Source organism: Salvelinus alpinus, chromosome 1 (genome assembly GCF_045679555.1).
Source record: "Salvelinus alpinus chromosome 1, SLU_Salpinus.1, whole genome shotgun sequence".
Taxonomy (NCBI): Eukaryota; Metazoa; Chordata; class Actinopteri; order Salmoniformes; family Salmonidae; genus Salvelinus; species Salvelinus alpinus.
The window spans coordinates 62,826,528-62,854,178 of record NC_092086.1 but is presented as its reverse complement, the minus strand read 5'-3'; the positions used below and the strand labels follow the sequence as shown (position 1 = coordinate 62,854,178).

At 40.2% G+C, this 27,651-nt stretch overlaps 2 protein-coding genes across 5 annotated transcripts in view; one reads left to right on the top strand and one right to left on the bottom strand.

The window, feature by feature from the left end:
- Positions 1-22,390, top strand: part of camkk1a (calcium/calmodulin-dependent protein kinase kinase 1, alpha a) — a 151,021-nt gene extending 128,631 nt beyond the window's left edge. For 2 of the 3 annotated variants that reach the window (XM_071413450.1, XM_071413458.1), the window contains 2 exons: positions 16,339-16,386; positions 18,016-22,390. In XM_071413450.1, coding sequence (XP_071269551.1) covers positions 16,339-16,386; positions 18,016-18,088 — 121 coding nt within the window. In that variant the 3' untranslated portion in view covers positions 18,089-22,390. The remainder of the gene's footprint in view (positions 1-16,338; positions 16,387-18,015) is intronic. The other variant, XM_071413467.1, reaches the window with a different exon arrangement.
- The window catches only part of p2rx1 (purinergic receptor P2X, ligand-gated ion channel, 1), a 48,088-nt gene continuing 42,824 nt past the window's right edge, over positions 22,388-27,651 (bottom strand). For both annotated transcript variants that reach the window (XM_071413487.1, XM_071413496.1), the window contains 2 exons: positions 27,251-27,292; positions 22,388-23,134 (listed from right to left, as the gene is read on the bottom strand). In XM_071413487.1, coding sequence (XP_071269588.1) covers positions 27,260-27,292 — 33 coding nt within the window. In that variant the 3' untranslated portion in view covers positions 22,388-23,134; positions 27,251-27,259. The remainder of the gene's footprint in view (positions 23,135-27,250; positions 27,293-27,651) is intronic.

The window sequence follows — 27,651 nt, the reverse complement described above, 5'->3', positions numbered from 1 at the left end:
CTGGCTCCAGGTCATCTACAAGTCTATGCTAGGTAAAGCACCGCCTTATCTCAGATCACTGGTCACGATAACAACACCCACCCATAGCACGCGCTCCAGCAGGTATATCTCACTGGTCATCCCCAAAGCCAACACCTCCTTTGGCCGCCTTTCCTTCCAGTTCTCTGCTGCCAATGACTGGAACGAATTTCAAAAATTGCTGAAGCTGGAGACTTACCATTCCCTCACTAACTTTAAACATCAGCTATCTGAGCAGCTAACCGATCGCTGCAGCTGTACATAGTCCATCTGTAAATAGCCCACCCAATCTACCTACCTCATCCCCATATTGTTTTTATTTACTTTGCTGCTCTTTTGCACACCAGTTGTAAATGAGAACTTGTTCTCAACTAGCTTACCTGGTTAAATAAAGGTCAAATAAAAAAATAAAACTTATCCAATTCACGTTTTTCCACCCCAATCTAGCCCGCTAACTAGGGTTAGTACCCTCTTGGGATCTTTGGGACGACCCTATGCTAAACCCTAACCGTAACCAAAAATTGGTCCGTTTTTTTTTTTTTTTTTTTTAATCTAGCAGCACATGTTTGACACAGACACACATACTGCAATTAGCACACATCACTCACTCCTCCTATCCTCCTTATTGATCTTCTTCTTATTACAATTATTCATATTGTTATCATTATAATAATAAGTCATGTCATTATCATTAGTAGGCTTAGTAGCCTTGTATCGAGCTGTAGGCCTAAGAGCATGCATTTTACAGTAGCCTAGGGTACCTAAAACGTCCATCAATACATTTCAAGTCTCTACAAATAGAAATCAACTCGGCAAGTCTATTGTCCTGCTTATAGCCCATCAAGGGTGGATGGCTTGTTTTGTTTTACAACAATAGCTTAAGCTGCCGAACGATTTACACCTGGCCCACAGATGAGGCATCGCCAGCTGTGAATTCTACTAGACACTTCAGACAACCAAAGTGAATGTGACTGTACATCAAATATTGCAATGGTAAAACGATCATTTTTGCCTGACATGATAACTTTGCCTTCTCTTAATTCTTGCCTTAAATGTTGGCACGCATAACATTTTTTAACCAATTCTGATATTTTGATATTCTGAATCATACAGTATTATGAACGCGGAACAGACTCGCCACTCTCGTTCAACAACTCTAAATCACTTTTGCTTGCGCTCCAAAGGGATAACTTGAAATAAAAATATATAGACTCATGAAATAGTCGAAAGGAACATTTTATCATTTATTAGCCTAGTGGTTCTAAGTTTTCAGGCATATCATGTGAATTAGGCCTTGTGTAAAATCATTGTAAAAAAACACAGAAGCTACTGTTGCATGTAGGTCTAGATTATTTATGGGTTGATCATATAGAAATATAGAAACGTTATTTGAACAACGCCAAAGCAAATGCCTGTCTATGGCACAGGAACCACGGGCTCGCTGCCTTTTTCTATAATCAAGACACCTGCTGGTAACTCTCAACTTGAACAGCTCATGAAGTCTCCTAAATATCTGTCAACTAGGTGGAACTCTTATGACTAAAGAGGCTTCAGGCATAGCTTCATGAGTAGAAAGTTATGGTATTAAGACTAAACAGGGCGGGCACTTCGGCCTACAGCTCGCTGTTGGTTATACAAGGCTACTACTATAAGAAGCCTACTAATGATAATGACATGACTTATTATAATGAGGATCATAATAATAACAATAAGAAGAAGTAATACCAGAAAGTCTGTTCTAAATTTTTTTTTACAAAAAGCCTTTATTACAGCATAGCAAAGATTAAAAACAGCCAGATATTTGGTGCTCACAGAATCAGTAGGCTATTAAACAAACACTCAAACAGGGAACAGAAGCAGGATCTGTCTTATTTCTGTCGATATATATGGATGATTTATAAAGCCAGGCACCTTTTAAGTTAGGCTTTTGATTATAGACCTATTTAAATTGGGGTTTCCTCTCCTCAATTTTCTTAGACAGTTAAGGCAAGGGATGTTTCTCCGCTGCTGCCTCTACCGCGTTGTTCTCAACACCAAAATGCTGGTTAACTTCGCTATTATGCACATAGCAACATATATGGAAAAGCACCAATTCAATGCTGCACTGAAGATTATGTTTCAGAACCGCAGACATACTTATTTTCCACCATAATTTGCAAATAAATTCATTAAAAATCCTACAATGTGATTTTCTGGATTTTTTTTCTTCTCATTTTGTCTGTCATAGTTGAAGTGTACCTATGATGAAATTTACAGGCCTCTCTCATCTTTTTAAGTGGGAGAATTGGTGGCTGACTAAATACTTTTTTGCCCCACTGTATATTTTTCAGCATAGGGCTGAGTGACTCACTCATTCGTGGCTTTCGTTCATAATAAATTATACTATAATGCAGGGTTAAAGACACATTCTTTCTGATCGTCTGTAGCATACACAGTCTCTCTCTCGCTACAGCTCATTTCATTTGAATTATTATGTGGATTATAATATTTACATATTTGTAGGGGTTGATGCATTTTTCATGAGGACAAATCAGGTCTGTGATATTGAGTTAGAAATCTATAACTTTAGTCATCTAGCAGACGTTCTTATCCAGAACGATTTACATACATTTCCATACTTTTTCGTACTGGTCCCCCATGAGAATCAAACCTACAACTGTGGCGTTGCAAGTGCCATGCTTTACCAACTGAGCCAAATGGGACTTAAGCATCGAATACCTTGTAAGTTTGCTCTTTTTGTCCATTAGGCTACACTTTACAATATGACTTAACTCTGACTGACCGCAGCATCTATCGGTAATCTAACAGTGGCACAAATTGGGGGATTTTTCACACCTGTCCGAGCTGTTAGACTATCCTTTTGTAAATTAATGGAGGTGTGAATGTTTCTTTACGATTTTCGAAAAAAAGGATACTTGTGCCCTACAGCCCATTACATAAACAAAGAGCGGGTGCTCGTGGAGACGGTGTGATTCACCATGGAGTAGGACAGTTCCCAGCTCAAAACTGTCGATAACATAAGGCCAGCTATTGTGAAAGAATACTTGTGGATCTTGTTGATCCTCTATCGCTTCACACTCGACTTGGAGGCAAGCAAACAGCCTACTCTTCACCTGGTTGTTGTCTGGTTCCAAAGGATAAACTGTCACCTACAGAGGGATGTGTTGTTTCAGAGAGAAGCCAGCTGCAAGCCTGCAACCAGGCACAGTGGATGATATCCTTTTCCTGCACAGCAATTTGAAGAAATCAGAGTGATGAATGGACTGTTTTTGAAGTTATTGTTTTAGTAGCTTTATTTGTTGCCTAATATTAGAAGGGTCTTTCAAAGTGATTTGCGTTGTCAATGTGCTGCATTGCATTGTGAAAATAAAAATATATCGTTCATTATTCATGGCATGGTTTCTTTTTTAGCTAAATGTTGAATAGACATGCAGACAAATTAATTCATGCAGGAAAAGAGGAATAATAGCCTACTATTAGGCTAAATAAATTGATGTTATTTTGTTGAGTAACGGATCGGCTCTCAGAACTCATAAGAGGCGGATTTTTTCTTCAATATAACCATTCATTCAGAAGGTTAAAGCCATAGATCTTAGGCCCACAATAAATGAAATTAGATTACCAGGTTCATTTTTCATCAAGCTATAATAATCAATGCCTTCTGGGAATGTTATAAAGTCCAAAAGTTATGTGTAGAGATAGAAAGTATTTTCTTTTGATCTGTTTGCATATTTCAAGACCCAGCATTTGAGGGTGCAGGTTGGATGCTACTTTTCTTGTCAATCATCTTGAAAAAACGTACGAAATCAAACAATCCTCCGTTGTTTACACAATTGAAAGGTAAAATGCTTTATTATCTACATGTTGAATGTGAGTGGGTGACAAAGAGAAACTAAATGGTGTAGTTTAAGTCCATGTGGTGGAGAGTGATGCTGGAGATGGGGGGGTGTGAGCATGTGGGTCTGTTTATTATTGTAAAAAAATATATATCTTACATTTTTTTAAGGAAAAATTACAGCTAGCCACAATTATCTGATTAGTCATTATGAATAGGATTTATTTTATTTTATTTACATTCTTCATTGTAACCACGTCACACAAAAATGAACACATACACACACACAACATGAGCAGATTAACATGATCAAAACATTTCTTTATTAAAGACGATCAGAAAGAATGTTGGTACTTACTTATTTTTGATCAAAAGCCACCAATTAGTGAGTCACTCAGCTTTATGCTGACATCTAGGCTTGAGCAGAGACCTAGGGGCACTAGGGGGCCTCCGACCCAATTGTTTTTAACAAAAAATATGCCTTTAGAAAGTATTCATACCCTTTGACTTATTCCACATTTTGTTATGTTACAGACTGAATTTAAAATGGATTAAATGTAGATTTATTTGTCACTTGCCTACACACATAATGTCAAAGTTGAATTACATTTGGAATTTATTTGACAAATTAATAAAGAAAGAAAAGCAGAAATGCATTGGGTCAATAAGTATTCAACCCCTTTGTTATGGCAAGCCTGAATAAGTTCAGGAGGTAAAATGTGCTTAACAAGTCACATAATAAGTTGCATGGACTCACTCTGTGTGCAATAATAGTGTTTAACGTGTTTTTTTTAATGACTACCTCATCTCTGTACCCCACACATACAATTATCTGTAATATCCCTCAGTCAAGCAGTGAATTTCAAACACAGATTCAACCACAAAGACCAGGGATGTTTTCCTATGCCTCGCAAAAAGGGGCACAAAAGCAGACATGGAATATTCCTTTGAGCAATTTTCACTCAAAGCTGCGTGCGTGTGAGGGCAGTAGTCTCCTGCAGAAGAAATACTCTATCAGCCCATGGAGATTTTGTCTTAAAGGGGCAGTGTTGTATTTTGAGACAGGCTTGAATAAGCTAAGTAGCCAATAGGCAGAGGGTAGCATAACTTGTCTGATTCTCTGTAATAATGGTATGTCAACAATAAAGCATTTTATTTTGTAAAGTAGTTTCTTAGCAAAATGCTACACTCGCATTAACATTAACAATGCATGTGCTAGTTCTAGTTCCAGCAGTGCAGTAATATCTAACAAGTAATCTAACAATTCCCCAACATCTACCTAATACACACAAATCTAAAGGTATGGAATAACAATATGTACATATAAATATATGGATAAGCGATGGCCGAGTAGCATAGGCAAGATACTATAGATAGTATACGATACAGTATATACATATGAGATGAGTAATTTAAGATATGTAAACATTATTAAAGTGGCATTGTTTAAAGTGACTAGTGAGTCTCTATGTAGGCAGCAGCACCGTGTGGCTGTTCGTTGCAATACCGTGCAACGAACTGGGGCCCACGATGAGGTCCCGTGTGGCTCAGTTGGTAGAGCATGGCGCTTGCAACGCCAGGGTTGTGGGTTCATTCCCCACGGGGGGACCAGGATGAATATGTATGAACTTTCCAATTTGTAAGTCGCTCTGGATAAGAGCGTCTGCTAAATGACTTAAATGTAAATGTAAATGTACACGGACTTCCCCAGGACATTGTCTCAGATCGTGGGCCCCAGTTCGTTGCACGGTATTGGAAGGCCTTCTGTTCCCTGTTGGGGGCGTCTGAGTCTCTCCTCGGGGTTCCACCCACCCTATATCAGATATTTTCTTTGCAGTATTGGCCAATAGCAATATACACTGCTCAAAAAAATAAAGGGAACACTTAATCAACACAATGTAACTCCAAGTCAATCACACTTCTGTGAAATCAAACTGTCCACTTAGGAAGCAACACTGATTGACAATAAATTTCACATGCTGTTGTGCAAATGGAATAGACAAAAGGTGGAAATTATAGGCAATTAGCAAGACACCCCCAATAAAGGAGTGATTCTGCAGGTGGTGACCACAGACCACTTCTCAGTTCCTATGCTTCCTGGCTGATGTTTTGGTCACTTTTGAATGCTGGCGGTGCTCTCACTCTAGTGGTAGCATGAGACGGAGTCTACAACCCACACAAGTGGCTCAGGTAGTGCAGCTCATCCAGGATGGCACATCAATGCGAGCTGTGGCAAGAAGGTTTGCTGTGTCTGTCAGCGTAGTGTCCAGAGCATGGAGGCGCTACCAGGAGACAGGCCAGTACATCAGGAGACGTGGAGGAGGTCGTAGGAGGGCAACAACCCAGCAGCAGGACGGCTACCTCCGCCTTTGAGCAGGCGGAGCACTGCCAGAGCCCTGCAAAATGACCTCCAGCAGGCTATTCCATTTGCACAACAGCATGTGAAATTTATTGTCAATCAGTGTTGCTTCCTAAATGGACAGTTTGATTTCACAGAAGTGTGATTGACTTGGAGGTACATTGTGTTGTTTAAGTGTTCCCTTTATTTTTTGGAGCAGTGTATATATTTTTCATTTTATGTCTTTTTTAACCATGACAGAGCATAAAACACACTCTAGGATCAGAACATTTCACTTAATGATAAACAACTCAGAAAAGTAAATTGAATGGTGAAAATGTTAATGGTGGAAAATAAATAGATATTTCTTGGGACCCATTTGTTTGTCAAAAGCCATTTCTGGGCCAGAAAAATAAATACAGTATACAGGTCCATTATAATTTGTACACATTTATTATTTGGAGGTTCATGTTGGAGATGCAATATTGTGAAAATTTTGGGACAATACCTATACAGTCTAATGGGAAAACTGTGCGGGCCAACCAGGACCTGGAGAAGTTCCTTTGCGCTTTCGTCTCCACTCAGGCCAGCAGCTGTAGCAAGTTCCTCATCTGGGCAGAATATGCTCATAACACACTGCCGAACTGTCGCCGTTCAAGTGTCAGTTCGAGTTCCCCCCTGTGTCCTGAACAAGAGGCCGAAGCGGGGGTGCCATCAACCGAGGCGTTCATTCGAGGAGGTTGCTGCACCTGGATCAGAGCGCGATCCTCCTTGCTCCACTCCTCTGCCCGACACCAACACCAGGCAAACCGGCAGCAAAGGCCTCTTCGGCTCCTCTGACCGGGTCAACGTGTGTGGCTTTCCACCCGTGATCTTCCCTTAAAGGTGGACTCGTGGTAGCTCGCTCCATACTACGTAGGACCATTCAAGATCCTGAGTCGCATCAACCCGGTCACCTATCATCTCCAGCTTCCCAAGTCTATGAGGGTCTGTCCCTTCTCTCCCTCCACACCTGCTGCTCCGCCCCCTCAACTTGTGGATGGCAGCCCAGCCTAAACTGTCCGGAGTTTGTTGGAGGTTCGTCAGGTCCAAGGCACCCTGCAGTACCTGGTGGACTGGGAGAGCTACGGTCCCTAGAATTGGGTGCCTGCCCGGGTCATCCTGGATCCGGGAAATTGTTCGGGACTTTAACCAACTTGTGTGGGGGTCGCCCTGGCTCAGTGGCTGGAGCCGCTCCTAGAAGGGAGGGTACTGTCATGGTTCCACCTGTCACCAGAGGGTGGCGGAGAACATTAATGACAGTCTGGTGTGTCCTATTACTCATTATGATTTCCCTGTTAAAAGAGGTGTGTTTTCTAGTTTCCTTTGCAGAAGCTTGAATTGTTTATTGTGTGCATTTGTTTCCTGAGTGAGTTTTTGAGACTTAGTGTTTTTTCCAGTAAACTGTGATCCTGCAGCTACTGTTTATCAGTAAAGTATTTATGTTTATCCTTAACCACTGATTCCTCATCTGGTCTCTTCTCTGCACCTGGGTCCAACTTCACCACGTTACACTGTCTTTCTCTCTGTTTTCAATCTAATTCCTCCCCCTCTCTGGCAGTGAATAAGAGAGACATAATGGTTTGGAACTGTCCCGGTTTTACCTCAGATGCCCCTGACCTGTGATGTTTTTGTTCTTTTGTATACGTTTACTATCCCTTTGGAATAGTAAACCTTGAGAATACATTATGTTTATTGGCTATACTAGACCTATACTGGAGCTGTCATTAATTAAACAATTTCTCCTAAACATGTAACTTCACTGGGTAAGATAAGGATAGTGAGAAAGTTGGAGACACATGTGACACAAAATCTGTATTTGACACAACAAAGGGTGACCTGAACATTGACTGGTTAGCAACTAGCTGTCCTCTCAAGAGGAACATTCTAACTGTGACTAATGCCTGTAATTTGACCCAGATTATCACTCAACCAATTAGAGTGCATACCAATAGTGTTGGATCTGTGATATCCACTTGTATTGATTATATCTTATTCTTCACTAATGCTGAAAAGCTTTGCTCCACAGCACTATCAGTTACCTTTGGCTGTAGTGTCCATAACATTGTGGCAATAATAAGGAAAGCCAAAGGTTGGGCATGAAGTCATTTACTGTATAAGTGTTTTCTCAGGACTCAAAATGTTTTCTCAGGACTCTTTTGTTGAAAATGTAAAACATGTATGTTGTGTATGAGGAAGTTAATCCAGATGCAGCACTGGAAATATTTGTACAATTATTCATGCCAATTGTTGACAAGCATGCACCTGCTAAGAAATTAACTGTGAGAACTGTTAAAGCCCCCTCAATTGATGGTGAATTGAAAAATGTTATAATTTAAAGAAATTATTCAAAAGAGGTTGACATACTGTAAACTGATTGGTTGACATACTGTAAACTGAGAAATGTTGTGACTAAATTGAACAAAAAGAAGAAGAAATGATATTAATATACCAAGATAAATGACATAAAAACCAATGGAAAAGAACTTTGGAGTACCTTAAATGATATCATGGGCAGAAAACCCAATTCATCTCCATCGTTCATTGAAGTTGATAGGTCATTTATAACAAAACCTTTCCATATTGCCTATGATGGCACCGACAGACAGCTCTGCTTCTAGTTCCTAAGCAACAGAACGTTGTTTGTGCCAGAAAGAACATTTGGATATCAGAGCAGCGGTAACTCACCAGCATTACGACCAGGAATACAACTTTCCCGAATTGGATCCTTTGTTCGTAACCCCCAGGGCAATTAAACTTATCCCAGGTTGTGCCAAGACACCGTAGGCAGAGAAGAGGTATTCGGAGTGGATTTAGTAATCCGACTCAGGAGGTGTGCACATCATCCACCGCTTCTGACTATATTACTCACTAATGTTCAGTCCCTGGACAATAGAGTAGACGAGCTCAGTGCGAGGATCTCCTTCCAGAGAGACATCAGGGACTGTAACATACTCTGTTTCACAGAATCATGGCTCTCCCCGGATATACTGCCCCCTCCATACAGCCAGCTGGGATCTCAGTTGCACAGATAGGAATAAAAAACTCTCTGGGAAGAAGAAAGGCATAGGTGTATGTTTCATGATTAAAAACTCATGGTGTGATTGTGGTAAAGTACAGGAACTCAAGTCCCTTTGTTCACCCGATCTAGAATACCTGACAATCAAATGCCGACTGCATTACATCCCGAGATAATTCTCTTCAGTCATCATCACAGCCGTGTATATTCCCCCTCAGGCCGATACCACGATGGCTCTCAAGGAACTACACTGCACTTTGTGCAAACTGGAAACCGCATATCCTGAGTAGGGCTGTGGCGGTCATGAAATTTTGTCAGCCGGTGATTGTCAAGCAAATAACAGCCGGTCTCACGGTAATTGACCATTAATTAACATAAACATGTTTAGCATCTCCTGGCTTCCACGCATAGCCTACAAGCCACTGATGCAGACCTTTTGGAACATCTACATTTTAAAAAGTGTAATAAATCCATTTAATGTAGCCTACACCATCACAAGAAAGCAGTTATTTATTTTAGACAGGTCTAAAGAAACATGATATGAAGAAAATGTTGTCTATTTCAGAACAGAATAGCATACTCCAAGTTGTCCTTATGTTAGGCCCTGAGATGGCTATGCCATATGGCTGTGGGCTACACTAGTTCATTTAGCAGACAGGATTTGCTTAGAATTCCGTGGCATTATTTTTTCTTATTTTATAGTATGAAGAATACAATTGAACATAGCTTAATAAAAAAGAAAGGGTGTTTTCTCCAAACGATTTCAAGGGAAGTTGCGCACCTGCGGCTATTCTGTGTTGAGCGGTTAACAAATAACCAGTCCTCCTGTATGCTTAATTTAGATGTTGCTTGCAACTTTAGGCTATATGTTTAGATGATGGGACTCTAATGAAAAAAGGTGCTTGAAAGGCATCAGTCTTTCATTCACAATTTGAAAAGCACTTGATAATATTCAAATTTCCAAAGCAGCACTCACTTACATGGCTCTCTCAGCTATCTGTCACGGATCCCTCTGGAACTTTCATTGTGCACACCTGACAACTATTCCCACTGATTGTATTTATATATATGTGCCCTTTGTTCACCATGGTGGGGTCGATTATTGTTACAATGTCCAATGGTGCGTGTTAGTACCTGTGCTGTGTGTTTTGGGCTTTCATGCCCTTGGATTGCGCAGATGATTACGGGTCTCGTCCCGTATGTTAATCATTGTGTGCGTGTGTATGTATTCGAGGTACTCCTTGCTCTTTTGTCTGAGTTTCAACCCTGTGTTTTGTGTACGTTTGGTCTTCGTCCCCGTGCACGGCACGGCACGCCGTAATTTGGGGTATAATAAAACAAATATTACGCATTCCTGCGCCTCTCTCCCGAATCTCTTCATACCAACGTGACAATATCTACATTCTTTTTAGCCAATTTCCTGTCACGTGATCGGGTCCTTCTCACTAATTCGAATATTGAAGATAGAACTGTCTACATTTAGCCTACTTTTCGTCAGCCAACAAGATGAGTAGGCCTAACGAACAGCAAAGGCACTAGCCTATGTCAATCTACTATCCCCCATAGTACAGAAGTCGACCTATTCTATTGGTTAACTTGTCCTTCTGTGCAATAAATAAATATTCCAAACATACTCTGGGACATTTGTGGGATGCGATAGATCCCAAATTAATACAAGCATGAGGTGTGCAACTAGGATTTCAAAAACTCACAAAAAAAGGCATGCGCTATTTCTTGCCTTACTGCACAAACTGAGCATCATTCACAAGTGATAATACATCATGTTGTGACTTTACTTTCATTAATCTGATGACTGTTATTTATCGAATCAACTAACTATGTTTAATTGTTACCTGATTAAATTAATCAAGTAACAATTTACTCATTAGGAATTTGGGGCACCACGAAAGCGGTTGTTTAAAGAGTTACCATCTCCCGAATTAAACTCTAAAGGTCTTTACCTATCACATCCATAAAACAGTCAACGTATTAAATCATAACCTCTTTTTATATCATCATTCTGAACAGTCGTAACCTTCTTGGATCTACAAAAACCTCAGCCTTACTTACGATTCAGTACTACACAAATTGGTTTAATTATTTATTTACTAGCTAACTAATTGATAAAACAGGATGACATACACACTTAATACATGAGAAAAAGGTCCCTAGCGCACTGACACAACATTTGGCTTTTTACACAACGACATGGAGAGGGAGAGAGAGAGAAACAGACACCTGTCTTCATACATGTAGCGGGGTGTGTAATTGGCAGCAGAGAAGTCAGGCACAGGAGAGCAGAACTGTGTAATAACCAGAGATTTATTAAGCAAAACCAATGGCATCCAGTACAACAAGATAAATGGGCACAAAATAACCCGTCGTGCGCTCACGGGGAACGTGCACAAGCACTACAATAAACAATCCCACACAAAGACATGGGGGTAACAGAGGGTTAAATACACAAACAAGTAAATGAGGGAATTTAAACCAGGTGTGTGGAAACACAAGACAAAACAAATGGAAAATGAAAAGTGGATCGACGATGGCTAGAAGACCGACAAGGCCGAGCGCCGAGCGCCGCCCGAACAAGGAGAGGACCCGACTTCGGCGGAAGTCGTGACAATACAGTTGAAGTCGGGAAGTTTACATACACCTTAGCCAAATACATTTAAACTCAGTTTTTAAACAATTCCTGACATTTAATCTGAGGAAAAATGCCCTATCTTAGGTCAGTTAGGATCACCACATTATTTTAAGAATGTGAAATGTCAGAAAAGTAGTAGAGAGAATTATTTATTTCAGATTTTATTTCTTTCATCACATTCCCAGTGGGTCAGAAGTTTACATACACTTAATTAGTATTTGGTAGCATTGCCTTTAAATTATTTAACTTGGGTCAAACGTTTTGGGTAGCCTTCCACAAGCTTCCCACAATAAGTTGGGTGAATTTTGGCCCATTCCTCTTGACAGAGCTGGTGTAACTGAGTCAGGTTTGTAGTCCTCCTTGCTCGCACACGCGTTTTCAGTTCTGCCCACAACTTTTCTATAGGATTGAGGGCAGAGCTTTGTGTTGTCCACTCCAATACCTTGACTTTGTTTGCGAGAAGCCATTTTGCCACAACTTTGGAAGTGTGCTTGGGGTCATTGTCCATTTGGAAGACCCATTTGCGACCAAGCTTTAACTTCCTGACTGATGTCTTGAGATGTTGCTTCAATATATGCACGTAATTTTCCTTTCCTCATGATGCCATCTCTTTTGTGAAGTGCACCAGGCCCTCCTGCAGCAAAGCACCCCCATAACATGATGCTGCCACCCCCGTGCTTCACGGTTGGGATGGTGTTCTTCGGCTTGCAAGCCTCCCCCTTTTTCCTCCAAACATAACGATGGTCTTTATGGCCATTATGGCCATTTTTGTTTCATCAGACCAGAGGACATTTCTCCAAAAAGTACGATCTTTGTCCCCATATGCAGTTGCAAACCTGGCTTTTTTATGGCGGTTTTGGAGCAGTGACATCTTCCTTGCTGAGCGGCCTTTCAGGTTATGTCGATATAGGACTCGTTTTACTGTGGATATAGGTACTTTTGTACCTGTTTCCTCCAGCATCTTCACAAGGTCATTTGTTGTTGTTCTGGGATTGATTTGCACTTTTCACACCAAAGTACGTTCATCGTTAGGAGACAGAACGCGTCTCCTTCCTGAGCGGTATGACGGCTGCATGGTCCCATGGTGTTTATACTTGCGTACTATTGTTTGTACAGATGAACGTGGTACCTTCAGGCGTTTGGAAATTGCTTCCAAGGATGAACCAGACTTGTGGAGGTCTACGATGTTTTTCCTGAGGTCTTGGCTGATTTCTTTTGATTTTCCCATGATGTCAAGCAAAGAGGCACTGAGTTTGAAGGTAGGCCTTGAAATGCATCCACAGGTACACCTACAATTGACTCGAATGATGTAAATTAGCCTATCTGAAGCTTCTAAAGCCATTACCTAATTTTCTGGAATTTTCCAAGCTGTTTAAAGGCACAGTCAACTTAAAGTACTGTATGTAAACTTCTGACCCACTGGAATTGTGATACAGTGAATTATAAGTGAAATAATCTGTCTGTAACAAATTGTTGGAAAAATTACTTTTGTCATGCACAAAGTAGATGTCCTAACCAGCTTGCAAAAACTATAGTTTGTTAACTTCTTTGGGGTAGGGGGCAGTATTTTCACGTCCGGATGAAAAGCATGCCCATAGTAAACGGCCTGCTACAAAGCCATAAAAGCTAGAATATGCATATTAGTATATTTGGATAGAAAACACTCTGAAGTTTCTAAAACTGTTTGAATGATGTCTGTGAGTATAACAGAACCCATATGGCAGGCAAAAACCTGAGAAAAAATCCAACCAGGAAGTGGGAAATCTGAGGTTGGTCGATTTTCAACTCAGCTCCTATTGAAGATACAGTTGGATATTGGTAATGTTGCACTTCCTAAGGCTTCCACTAGATGTCAACAGTCTTTAGAACCTTGTCTGATGCTTCTACTGTGAAGTGGGGCCGAAGGAGAGGGGAATGAGTAAGGTCTGCCATGACCTGAACATGCACTGACCATGCGAGAGCAAGCTCTGTTCCATCGCACTTCTGAAGACAAAGGAATACTCCGGTTGGAACATTATTGAAGAATTATGTTAAAAACATCCTAAAGATTGATTCAATACTTCGTTTGTCATGTTTTTACGGACTGTAATATAACTTTTTTAACTTTTTGTCCGTACTTTCCGCTGGACTTGCCCGCGCGTCGTGAGTTTGGAAAGTGTACTGAACGCTAGAACAACAAGGAGGATTTTGGACATAAATGATGGACATTATCGAACAAAACAAACATTTATTGTGGAACTGGGATTCCTGGGAGTGCATTCTAATGAAGATCATCAAAGGTAAGTGAATGTTTATAATGTTATTTCTGACTTCTGTTGACTCCACAACATGGCGGGTACCTGTATGGCTTGTTTTTGTGTCTGAGCGCCGTACTCAGATTATTGCATAGTGTGCTTTTTCCGTAAAGTTTTTTTGAAATCTGACACAGCGGTTGCATTAAGGAGAAGTTTATCTAAAGTTCAATGTAAAACACTTGTATCTTTTATCAATGTTTTTTATGAGTATATCTGTAAATTGATGTGGCTCTGAGCTCATGGTGGGTGAAGCGGTGCGGATGAAGCCACTAACAGGGGACCAGACGGGCCTCTGGAGACTCGGATCCTGTGTGCATAAAGTTGAATGGATCACTGTACCGTCGTAATAGGGTTGACCTTCAGGTTGCTGAGCCAGCACCTACTCAGAACCCTGATGGTCATAGGGGTCGCATGACAAAGAACGGACCCCCAGCAAGTCATGTGGGGCCTGAGTCACTGGGCGTAGGGATTACAGGGCAGATTACAAGGGATTACAGGGCAGCCGCTCCCTCGCCCATCAGTACTCCCATGCTCATCAGCACTCCCCTAAAATATGCACTCCCCGAATAATGCAAAGAAAATAAGTTTATATTCATTATTAAACAACACAATACTAATGTTTTATCTCAGGAAGAGTTCAGAAATCAATATTTGGTGGAATAACCCTGATTTTCAATTACAGCTTTCATGTGTCTTGGCATGCTCTCCACCAGTCTTTCACATTGATGTTGGGTGAATTCATGCCACTCCTGGCGCAAAGGTTCAAGCAGCTCGGCTTTGTTTGATGGCTTGTGACCATCCATCTTCCTCTTGATCAAATTTCAGAGGTTTCAAAGGGGTTCAGGTCTGGAGATTGGGCTGGCCATGACAGGGTCTTGATCTGGTGGTCCTCCATCCACACCTTAATTGACCTGGCTGTGTGGCACTGAGCATTGTCCTGCTGGAAAAACCAATCCTCAGAGTTGGGGAACATTGTCAGAGTAGAAGGAAGCAAGTTTTCTTCCAGGACAACCTTGTACGTGGCTTGATTCATGCATCCTTCACAAAGACAAATCTAGCACCCCCAGATCATCACCGATCCTCCACCAAATTTCACAGTGGGTGCTAGACACGGTGACTTGTAGGCCTCTCCAGGTCTCGCACCCACTGTGAAATTTGGTGGAGGATTTCTGAACTCTTCCTAAGTTAAACATTAGTATTGTGTTGTTTAAAAATTAATATGAACTTATTTTCTTTGCATTATTCGAGGTCTGACAACACTGCATCTTTTTTGTTATTTTGAACAGTTGTCATTTTCTGCAAATAAATGCTCTAAATGTAATGATGGTGAGTGAGTCAGAAGCAGGTGCAGGTGAAACGTTTTAATAAAACAACAAAACCAAGAACACGACACTAACATAAAGGCAGTACGCCGATGCACAAGAACAATACCAACTGGTGAGTGAACATGGGAGAGTGCCATACAAAGGGGAGGAAATTATGAAGGTAATGGAGTCCAGGTGTGAATCATAATGATCATAATGATTGCCAGGTGTGTGTAATGATGAATCCCAGGACCGGTGGTTAGTATTCTGGCGACATCGTACGCCGGAGGGGAGGACCAGGAGCAGACGTGACACTAAATGACAATATTTTTATTTGGAATTTGGGAGAAATGTTCTCAGTAGTTTATAGAATAAAACAAAAATTTTAATTTTACCCAAACACATACCTATAAATAGTAAAACCAGAGAAACTGATCATTTTGCAGTGGTTTCTTAATTTTTTCCAGAGCTGTGCGACCAATACAATTGTATTTTATTTGAACCCTGCCCATCAACTTGGAAGCACAACACCACTGCCCCCTGCTGAGGACATGACCTAACCACCCCGTCTCTACAAACCTTACACACTAATGTAGGCTAACTGACATTGCATGACAGATGGACGCTTTCAGGCACAGATCTAGGATCAGCTTACACTCCACAAACCCTATCCCTAACCGTTAGGGAAAAACCTCAAAGCTGAGCTGATCAATGTTGAAGGGCAACTGACTCCCACATGTAGTGGTGGAAGGATGCTCATAGCTCTCCGTCACCCTCCGACGACCTCTCCTGACCTCAGGCTCTGACCCTGTGTCCGTTTTCTTCCCCGCTCTATCTGCTGCAGGGATGCGTGGCCGTTCCGCCACTCTTTAAAACTCCACCCCTCTCTAAGGTAAAGTTGTGTGGTCATTGGTCTGGCACGCTGTCTGTCAAAATTCCTAACAATCCCCCCATCCTGTTGTCCTTATCCATTGGTGTTCCTTCATGAGAAAGGCGGGGCAAATGTTTTTCCCCAACTGTCAATCCAACTGTGACTCAAAAGTCTCCGACTGCCATCTCCCTGTGTTACACATAACATGTGTTGTTGTCACCATTTCTGTGTGTTGTCATTGAAGATGGTGTTTCTTGCCTTCCTCAATGCGATGACATTAGGTGGCTCCTGTTTCTCGCCACGTGTATGATAGAGACTAAATATGTGACTGGTTACAAGACCCTAGCCTTATTTCAATTTTTGACAAAAACAGCACTTTACAGTTTATAAAAGTACAGATTCAGAGCTTCAAAATGGCATATCGTATACTGCAATTGGAGAAAATTATGGGAAAGTAATGATGCTATGAAAGTTGATATACTTGTTTACCCACTTTTGAGAAAAAGCCCTTCAATGTTTTTGTAGAGGTTTATACACTTGCTGGAGAGCTCTTCTTTGTGTACACCCATTCAGCATCGTACACACCCTCTTAAGCCTTAAGCCCATCGTACACACCCTCTTAAACCCCACCCATCTCTAAGATTTCACATGTGAACGGGACTCTTTGGGAATGGATTTTTTTGTCTCCTTTGTTTAGCTAGCTAAACAAAGTTCATCAGCACCATATTATCTGTTATCTGAGCCAATCGTGGCCAGTCAGGAACGATCCTGTCTTTCTCCCTATAGCTAAATGCTTTCTCCTTGGCTACACACATGCAAAAATACTACAGTTTACTATAGAATACTACTGTACTTACTATAGAATTCTGTAGTAAACTGGTATACTGTAGAATACTATACTACACACCTTGATCATGTGTAGTACTTACTATAGAAATGTGTAGTATACTGTCCAATACTATAGTAAATACTACAGTATACTACAGACTGCAAAAACATCACAGTAAATACTACAGTGATATCCGCAAAAACAATACAGTAATTACTTTAGTAAATACTACAGTATTTCATTTGCATACACCCTGCCCATTCCCCTGCCCATATCCCAATTTGTGCCACCCATATTATGGTCTATACTTGGCATGTAGGTTTCTCATTTATGGGTGGCACAAATTGGGATATATTGTGTTCCCTACAAGTTATAGAAAAGAGCAGAAGCTGTGAACTATCTGTTCAGACTTCAGTCCTACCTACCTACCTACCTACAGGTTATGGAAAATTTGCTCTTGGAGTATTTTGTCCAGTAGATTTCCTCAAAGACAAAGCCCCCACTGCTATGTCAAAGCTAAAAAAAACACTGCAGTAAATACTATACTAAAGTCCGCAAAAACACTACAGTGAATACTATAGCATTTAACCATAGTATACTATAGTATTTTTTCTTTTGGGATTAACTAGGCTTGTAATTTTATATTTTTATTCATATTTACAGATCACATACCAGTTTGTTATTAAGGCACATGAAAGTTCACATTTTCAAGAAGGCAAAAACAACATACATATGTATTTCTTTACTGTTTCTCTCTCTCCCTGTCTCTCTCCCTGTCTCTCTCTCTCTTCCCCTCTATATGTCTCCTGTCACTCTTTCAGAAAGGGCAGCAGTGGAGAGGGAAGTAGGGAGGGAGAGCTCGAAGACCTACATGAAGATGAACCCTTCTCCTGAATCCCGTACCTCCTCCTCTCCTCCAGTCAGCTCAGCTCAGCCCAGTTCTACACAGCCCTCTTAACCGGCATCTTACGCTACTACCTTCAGTGCTTCTGGACTGAAACAGTGCTTTTTCTTGTGAGAAGTGGTTCAACTCAAGCATGGCCTCCCCTTTAAAAATGATATGCCCTTCCCCTTTAAAGCCCAATCTGTACATTGCCTCTCTCCCTTTAAATCTATGATTCACTCCGCTCTTCTAATCCTGTCCTTCCCTCCATCCCTCCCTGATCTCTCCTCACTCCATCATTGCGTGTAATCACCCAAAGAAGCACATAGAACCCAGACAACACTGTACCACTGCAAGACTACTGGAAATTCCTACTGTATGTCCGTCTGCTGGCATTATGTTGCTGAGGAGAAGAGGAATTTTTGTCTGTCGTGTTTCGATGTCACTTTACCTACACAATGCATGGTGAACGTTATCGCCATTCAGAGACTCTCTAGGCACCATTCACAATCATGGACAATATTGGTGCCCTAAGAGCCAGCATGACCAAGAGACTGGAGCATGCAACTGACATTATTACGCCCCCTACCGTTTGAAACAAGACATACACACAGGGCTTTTAACCTATCATAATCAATAGTTTGAATGGGCAATCTGCAGATGCTTCATACATTTTTGGACTTATAAATTAATTAGTTATATATACCTATGATTCTTGAAGAATATAACTTATAAATGCCTCATAAGCTTAGTTCAACTGTCATACCCCATCAGAACCAAAAGCTTGTTTTACTCCAATGTTTGTAAACACACACTGTATAGCCTCAAAATATGCTTGACACTATCATTTTTATATATTGAAGGGTCAGTCCTTGCATCTATAGCTCTGTCTATTAATATCAGAATGGTTACATTTCTCCAGGCCCATCCTTCAGCTTTTTACCAAAACAGAGGGAAACCTTTTTGTTATTGTTTCATCTGCGGATTGCCCCTTTAATGCTGCAGCGTTGTACATAGATCATAAATGTGTGTGTCAGTGTAATGTCATTGTTGTCTATCTCACCCGTAAGCTGTCAACATAACCCTTCCACACGCTTCTCTTAAGTAATAATAATAATAATATATTTAATTATAAGCACTTTACAAGACACCCAAATTCACTTTACATACACAAGATAATCAGTAGGATTAAAAGCAATAAAATCATACATTAAAAATAAGTAAGTATATATATCTACGCCAAACATAAGGACAGACTAACCAGGAAAAAACTAAACAGGATGACACTAACTAGGGACGTGAACTAGTGAGGGATCTCTAAGACAACAGATCATGTGAAGAGGTGTGTCATTGTCTCCCATGGAGCAGAGCCTGGTGTGAGAGATGGTTAGGAGGCCAATGTCAGAAAAGCGCAGGGAACAGGTGGGAGTGTAGAGGTGCAGGAGGTCAGTAAGGTATGTGAGTATTTTGAAGATGATCCTGTATTGAACTGGGAGCCAGTGGAGTTTGAGGGTGGGGGTGATGTGGTCCCACGGTTTGGTGTCTGCATGGACTGGTCTCTTCCTCTCTGTTGCTCTAATCGTCTCCCCTTCATTCTCTAATGTTTTTAGTAGGGTACAGAATTAGAGAAGGGCTGTTTCTCTAAATCTCAGGCAGTAGGATGAAGCAAGCCTGTTTCTCTCCCCTGTCTCCTAGACTCTGACAAGAAGCAGCAACCTATCCTCCTTAAAACACATTTGAAGCCCACAATTGTGAAAGGGGGAACACTAATCATATTTATGCAGCCTATTAATCACCCTTCCAGAACTAAGTAAATGTTTTATTTCAATTTAAGAAAAACTTCACTGGAAATTGGCCCATTCATTGATAGGGATGCATGTGAGATTGCACAGCAGTAAGCTGGTTTATTTGTCCTTCATACATTCTTCTCGATTTCAAAATGGAACTGAAAGCAGGTAATGGTGTTTATATGTACTGTTTCTTGATTAGTAAAAGGTTAATTTATGAAATAAATGTGAATAATTGTGTTATTCTCATAACATATTTTTATGTAACAATAGTATCAGTTCATTCAGTTCATCCAAGCACGGGGAAGGCACTTTGTACTGTATATGAAAGCGTGTTGTCAGTCAGAGCACAGTGATCTCTTCAACCGCTCTTCCAGGGACCATTACAATATGGTGATTAGGAACAACACAAACAACAACTATCTATTCACCACCACACAATCCCCATGTGGCAGAGAATGGCCCAGTAGAGTGATGTCCATTCATCCCTTTCTTCCGACTTGATCCAATTCTATTGTGCAAAACACTCCATTGAAATTAGGTACTGAGGATCTATAGGAGGGCAGCATATACATACAAGGGCCAATGCCACTTCTGAATTGAGCCTCTGTGATTTGAGCCTCTCGTTTTAAAAACGACTAATTGTGTGCACAATCCTAGAAATGATGGACACAATTTATGCAACTTCAAAACGTGTTTCCTATCATATCATCTTGGTCATGCAGTCTTTATAGGCAGTATGGAAGACCTGATGTCAGTAGATGTGTGTTTGGGAGATGTGTATTATTGCTGTCTGTCTCTCTAAGGCCAGGATTCAGTCTTATCACACCGTGTTGACAATTCAGCTTTTAAAGGCAATGTTCCTACATTTGCTGAGATTGCATTCATGGTAAACGTTGCAGATGTCGGCGCATTCGGAAGTTACCTTTGAATGGCACATTGTCGACAGCTGCGATATAGGAAATAGCAACTATATAGGGAATAGCCACTATATAGGGAATAGCTACTATATAGGGAATAGACACTATATAGGGAATAGCCACTATATAGGGATTAGGGTGCCAATTTGGATGCATCGTAACCCTCTGGTGGACATATCAGTGCACCTGTTAGGTGCTACAGTCAGAGAATGGGTAGAGGGATTGTAGTGGAAGACAAAAGCTTTATTATGCATTCCCTGTTAGCCAGGCCAGATAGTGTTTTCTCTTTCACTCACTTATTCCATCTTCTCTTTTTCTTCATTGCCCTGCTGTTGCCTTTACATGTCAGTTTCACCTATTACGGCAGCCATATTTAATTGTGCTTCCGTCTTTGTGAATATATTTTTTTTAATCATTTCTATTACCGGTACATGCAATTTCAAGTGCAGAGTTTCAATCAACCATATGAAGAGCTTGCTTTGTTATCTGTTATGGCTTTTTATTTTGTTGCTTTTACTTTTTTCCCCGCTACCTTTAGGGTGAAGCTATGTTCGTGTTGCGCTGGATGTAGTTGCTTTTTGATGGAGCTTTTAAGGGTTTGTCTTAGTCACCGGTCAGTCTGTGGGTTAACTTCTCCTAACTGAAGGGCTGCTGGGATCGGAACAAAGATGGCACCTGTTGTGAACCAGCTGTCTGCCATGTTCAAGTCCCCTCTGATGACATGGCACTTTATATGTTGACGATGATGCTAAAGCGAAACACTGTTTTTTTTGTACGTCTGTCCGGAGCACTGCACTCGCAAGAATCTTTATCGGTGTCTAAGGTGTATTCACCTTTGTAATGTATGTGTGTGTATGTACAAGTATGCGTGTGTGTGTCAGAAGTGCAATGTTGTTGTCATTAGATTACTTCAGTGTTGTGTTCGGATTCTAAATGCACTCAGGTGCTCTTTCTTTCTGTCTATTATTCCAGGTACATTACATTGTCTTGGGAGTTGAGCTGGATGATATTGACGCTTTTATGCTAATTAATATGATTAATAATTCCTTCAACCCGGGGTAAAGAGGGAATCCTCTTCAACAGATGAAACAGGCCTGTGGGAGTGAGAGTGTACATAATGTTAAGATTAGGACAGTGTCATGGTTTTTGCATCGCTGCTATGTATCATATGTGATTGCCCAGTCTCTGTGTTAAAGGTCCTGTTTCTTGTGTTGATAGATGTCTGTACTGTTCCGCATTTCTCTGAAACCCTGTTTATACCTGGTGCTAATCTGCGTCATGTGTCCTGATCTCTTCCACATTATTATTGTGTCCACATTTTTAGTCAGGTGTAGGCATTTTAAAGACTGTAATGTGAACTGATTTTCATCAGAACTTATAACGGACAAGATCAGGATGAAGGATGCATGTTAGAAGCAGGTATGAATGGGGCTTGAATGTACTTGTCAAGGTTCGTCAATTCCCACAAACAAAAAAAGCATGGCACACCTGTACTGAATGCAGCTGTTACAATGTAAATATGTACCAAATATATACAGAAGCTATTTTTGCATGCTTTTTGTACACCTAGACACACAATAAAATACAATAAAAATTATTATAATCATTTTTGAAAAATTTTGTATTTTGTAAGTAACCTGTAAAAGGGTATGCAAGAGTATAACCTAAACTCAGAAAATGGTTTATTGAATTCACTTGGCAATCGCAAACTGTTAAAGAGAAAGATATAACCTAAAACACATAATTGTGTCTTTCAAAGTGGAGTACCCAAAGTGGAGTATTCTAGTGTTGTCTCTTGAAGACAACATTGAGGGCTCTGTGCCGATGGAAGAGGTTGGAAATGGGTGGTGCTACCATAAAGTAGAGGGCTGTTATAACCGTGTTATAAAAATGTTATGGAACTGTGTTATAATGGTCATATCAAGTTGGAAATTGGTGGTTCTCCCGTAAAGCAGCCGCCTAAAATGTGTTATAAACCATGGCGCTTTGAGGTAATGAACCAACACTCAACTAATACACAGTGCTAATTCTGCAATGTTGAGAGAACAGTGCTTTTAGGGAGGGGGGCTGCTTCTGTCTCTGAAAGAATAATATTCTGTATTTATCTCGGTTTATCTCCTAAACAGATAGCATCATTTGAGGTCTGTTGCCATGATTTGAAGGTATAAATAATTAGCAGTTGAATAATTGAGCTGACGAGAGAAGAATGTTGTTTGAGACTGTCTTTTCCTGTCCAAGTGTCCTCTGCATGGCAGTACAGCCTGGAGTCTGTGTTCTGCAGGAGCCGGATCCACCTGTTTCTGCTGTCTGGAGCCCAAGAGTCATGAATCTACCCTTTGTAGGATCACTCCTGTAGGAGAGGAACAGAAAACATGGCAATGTTCAAATGGGACTCTTTTAAAAACAGGCCATTTAGCCCACTGGGCAGTTCAATAGGCCTACGTCACAGGGGGCATAGATTAGAGTGTGCACATAAGGAAAGAACTGTGTCAGATGTTAAATGTTTTGAAGTCCTTTGAATTGACTCCCCACAAATACTTTAACATTCTCATGTGGTTAACTGATGTGTTTCTTCTGGTCCATGTTTGAATACTTTCAAAATGCATCCTTCCGTCCTTCTTCCCTTCCTTGATGTACGTATTGACGGTAAGTATGTAAGCAATGGTTCTAATACATAGCTTCTACCTATCCAGTCATGTCAGATCAGGGATTACTGTAGTTAAGAAATAATCCACAAAAGAAACAATATTTTTTAATTAGTCCACTCCCACTGGACACACCACGTAATTTCAAAGTCGATGTAAAAAGGTCTATGTGTAGCTGGTGTAGGGAGTCAGGCGCAGGACAGCAGATATGAGTAATCATCATACTTTTACTCAAAATGTCCAATGTACAAAGTAACATCACGAGCACACCATAACAGACCGAAAATACAAATAAACAATCACTCACAAATACAACATGAGGAACAGAGGGTTAAATAATAAACAACTAATTCGTTGAGTGAAGCCAGGTGTGAAAAGACAAAGACAAAACAAATGGAAAATGATCGGTGGTGGCTAGAAAGCCAGTGACGTCGACCGCCGAACGCCGCCCGAACAAGGAGAGGGACCGACTTCGGCGGAGTCGTGACAGTCGATAATTGGGTAATATTTGGTTGAGACGTTGATTAATTGCAACCTATATTCACCCACTCAAAAAGACAGCCAGAAGTTAGTTGAATTTCCAATATGTTATCACTATGCTTTCAACCGTCTAAAAGCACAACCAAATTCCAATGGAAAAACAATGTCTGATTTTTGTTTAAATTGTCAACCAAATGTCTATCACTGTGCTTTCAACTATTTAAAACCAGAGAAAAGTTAAAATAGGAATACAATGTCATATTTTTATTGTGATTAATGTGATTAATGTGTTATCACTGTGTTTAATCTAATAGCAAAACCAAATGACCTGTTTGCAGTTGAAATTACAGCAAGTGATCGATGTCGTTCAAAATTCTGTACAGATTATTACAGCAATTGTGAAGATCTCTACAGACCTATGACAACCTATGCATGCAATCTTGAACATGCACACTTCATATGATTACATAATAAGAAATGTATAGTTACAGTAACCTCAAAATGTGGACAGTAGTTAAGATGGTGCCGAAGAGGATGACTGACCAATTGTGCTATTTTTTTGCCCAGTACATCACTGGGGCCAAGCTTCCTACAATTCAGGACCTATATAATAGGCGGTGTCAGAGGAAAGCCCATAAAATTGTCAGAGACTCCAGTCACCCAAGTCATAGACTGCTTTCTCTGCTACCACACGGCAAGCGGTAGGATCAAAAGGCTCCTTACACCCCCCCATTTGTTGTTGCTACTCACTGTTTATTATCTATACATTACCTCTAACCGGTACCCCCTGTATATAGCCTCTTTATTGTTATGTTATTGTGTTACTTTTTATTATTTTTTACTTTAGTTTATTTGGTAAATATCTTCTTAACTCTTCTTGAACTGCACTGTTGGTTAAAAACTTCTTAGTGATCCCTTCCTGCTCAGACCCCGGTAACGGGATTGATTTGACAACATCCAGTGAAATTGCAGCGCGCCAAATTCAAAAACAGAAATACTCATAATAAACATTCACAAAACATACATGTATAATACATCAAAATAAAGCTTAACTTCTTGTTAATCAAGCCGCAGTGTCAGATTTCAAAAAGGCTTTACGGCGAAAGCAGACCATCTGAGGACAGCACCCTTCATACAAACACATGAAAATCACATTTCAACCAGCCACGTGCGACACAAAACTCAGAAATAACGATATAATTCATGTCTTACCTTTGAAGATCTTCTTCTGTTGGCACTCCAAAATGTTCCAGAAACATCACAAATGGTCCTTTTGTTCAATTCCTTCTTTATATCCCCAAAATGTCCATTTATTTGGCGCGTTTGATTCAGAAAATACACCGGTTCCAACTCGCCCAACATGACTACAAAGTATCTAATAAGTTACCTGTAAACTTGGTCCAAACATTTCGAACAATGTTCCTAATCCAAACTTAGGTATCGTAAAACGTAAATAATCGATCAAATTTAAGACGGGATAAACTGTGTTCAATACTGGACGAAAACAAAGTGAAGCGCGTTCCAGGTCGTGCACACCAAAAGACTAGAGTCCACATGGAGTGACACATGGAAAGAGATGGGCTACTTCGTCATTTCTCAAAAGAAAAAGATCAACCAATTTCTAAAGCCATAGGAACTGCAACCAGATTCCTATTAAAAATGGCTTACCATAGAAACCTCATGGAAAACAGATTGAAATTTGGAAAACAGAAAACAGATTGAAATAGAAGAAATTTCCCTGGATGGATTGTGCTTGGGGTTTCGCCTGCCAAATCAGTTCTGTTATACTCACAGACATTATTCAAACAGTTTTAGAAACTTCAGAGTGTTTTCTATCCACATCCACTAATAATATGCATATCCTAGCTTCTGGGCCTGAGTAGCAGGCAGTTTACTTTGGGCCCGCTTTTCATCCAGACGTGAAAATACTGCCCCCTATCCCTAAGAAGTTTTAAGGGCTTGTAAGTAAGCATTTCACCGCAAGGTCTACACTTGTTGTATTCGGCGCATGTGACAAATAAAGTTTGATTTAATTTGATTTGAATAATAATAATTTACTACATTTATTTTCATAATAATCTCAAAGCACTTCAAAAGCAAAAAACAAACAACCAATACATCATTATGAGTAGCCTAGCTATAGTTGGCTAGGCCAACCAATAGAGGCCAAGTCTTTGAATGCATGCATCCTTCAAAGATGGAGAGGGACAATTCATGGTTTGATCAGAGGAAGGTGGTCAGGGAGATGGTTGATGATGGATGTGGATGTGTTACTCATTTTAGGTTGTAAGATAGCCTTAACTTCAGGCTATTTACTGTGTTACAAAAGTAATATTGAATTGTGTTTGGTTGACAACACAACCAAAAATCATTTAAAGGAGATCTGAGCCACTGGCTTAGTCTCGTTCTTTAACTTTTATTTTTGGTTGAGATGGAGACATGAATCCAACATATCAATTATTAATTTGTAGACAAACTGGACTAATTCAGTGGCACAGATGGAACTATCCACTATATATCATTCAACTTGAAATCAACCAGAGTTTTAAACCCTAGGCCTATTTTTAGTTGAACTCTGGAGGAAATTAGAACAATAGCCTGTGATGAATTTGCAAATGCTATATTTAAGCAATAAAACCCAAGAGGGTGTAATAGATGGCCAATATACCACGGCTAAGGGCTGTTCTTAGGCACCACGCAACAATAGTTGATTACTTTTTTCCAATCCAATGTATTTTCCACGTACATTCCACATCATAATACGTTGACAAATGATGTTGAAACAACATTGATTCAACCAGTTTGTGCCCAGTGAACTGTTGATACACTCCCAAAATGTTTAGCATGTCACTTTTCAAGATACATTACTTTCAAAAAGCAAAGTATAGCATGCCACATCATGCAAAAGGCATTACATAATGCAAAAAGTATCATCATGATGATGTGGCATGCTACACGCATCTTAAAAGGGCTACAGCATGAAAGCTTCACTGCTGACATGCAAACATTTTTGGGACCATTTCAACAGTGGACTAATGACTGGATTATTCCTTTAAGGAAGGGAGGAAAGGAGAAGGGATTTTTTGAAGTATTCCAACAGAAACCAGAGGACCCACACCAGTCAACACAAACCTCAGATTGATTGCAGTAAGTCACTGATGCACTTGCACCTCATCTGAATGTTTCTGTGTGGCCAAGAAGACGTCAATTATATGCTACAGTACAATATCTTTTGGTCTTTCACTCACTTTAACCACAAACTTTTCACAGTTTAAGGTGATCAAAATGGTGCACACAAACACGCATGCATGTGCACACACAAACACACACAATGTGCTTACCTTGGATACTTATTTTTCTGACGAGAACTCGTCTAAAGGTTCCTGAAAGACAGACTCAGACTTAGAAGGATCCATTTGTATCTGACTAGTTCCTGTTTCCCTTGTTTTAAATTATCAAGAGAAACCAAACAAAGCATGTAAGATACAGTATATTTCAAAAATATTTACCTCATGTGAGGGTTGAATATAAGTGAATTAAATCAAGATTAAGATAAATAATATTCCATTTTAAACACTTTTTTGTAAGCTTTTTTTAACCAGAGAAGTCACATTGACTTCAGCAGCATACATATACAGTAGTTAAACATATATTAGACAAAACACAACATAAAACATAACAATGAATGGAAATTAAAACAGTGAAAAGATCATGAAATAACCTAAAATCCCTCAAAAACCCT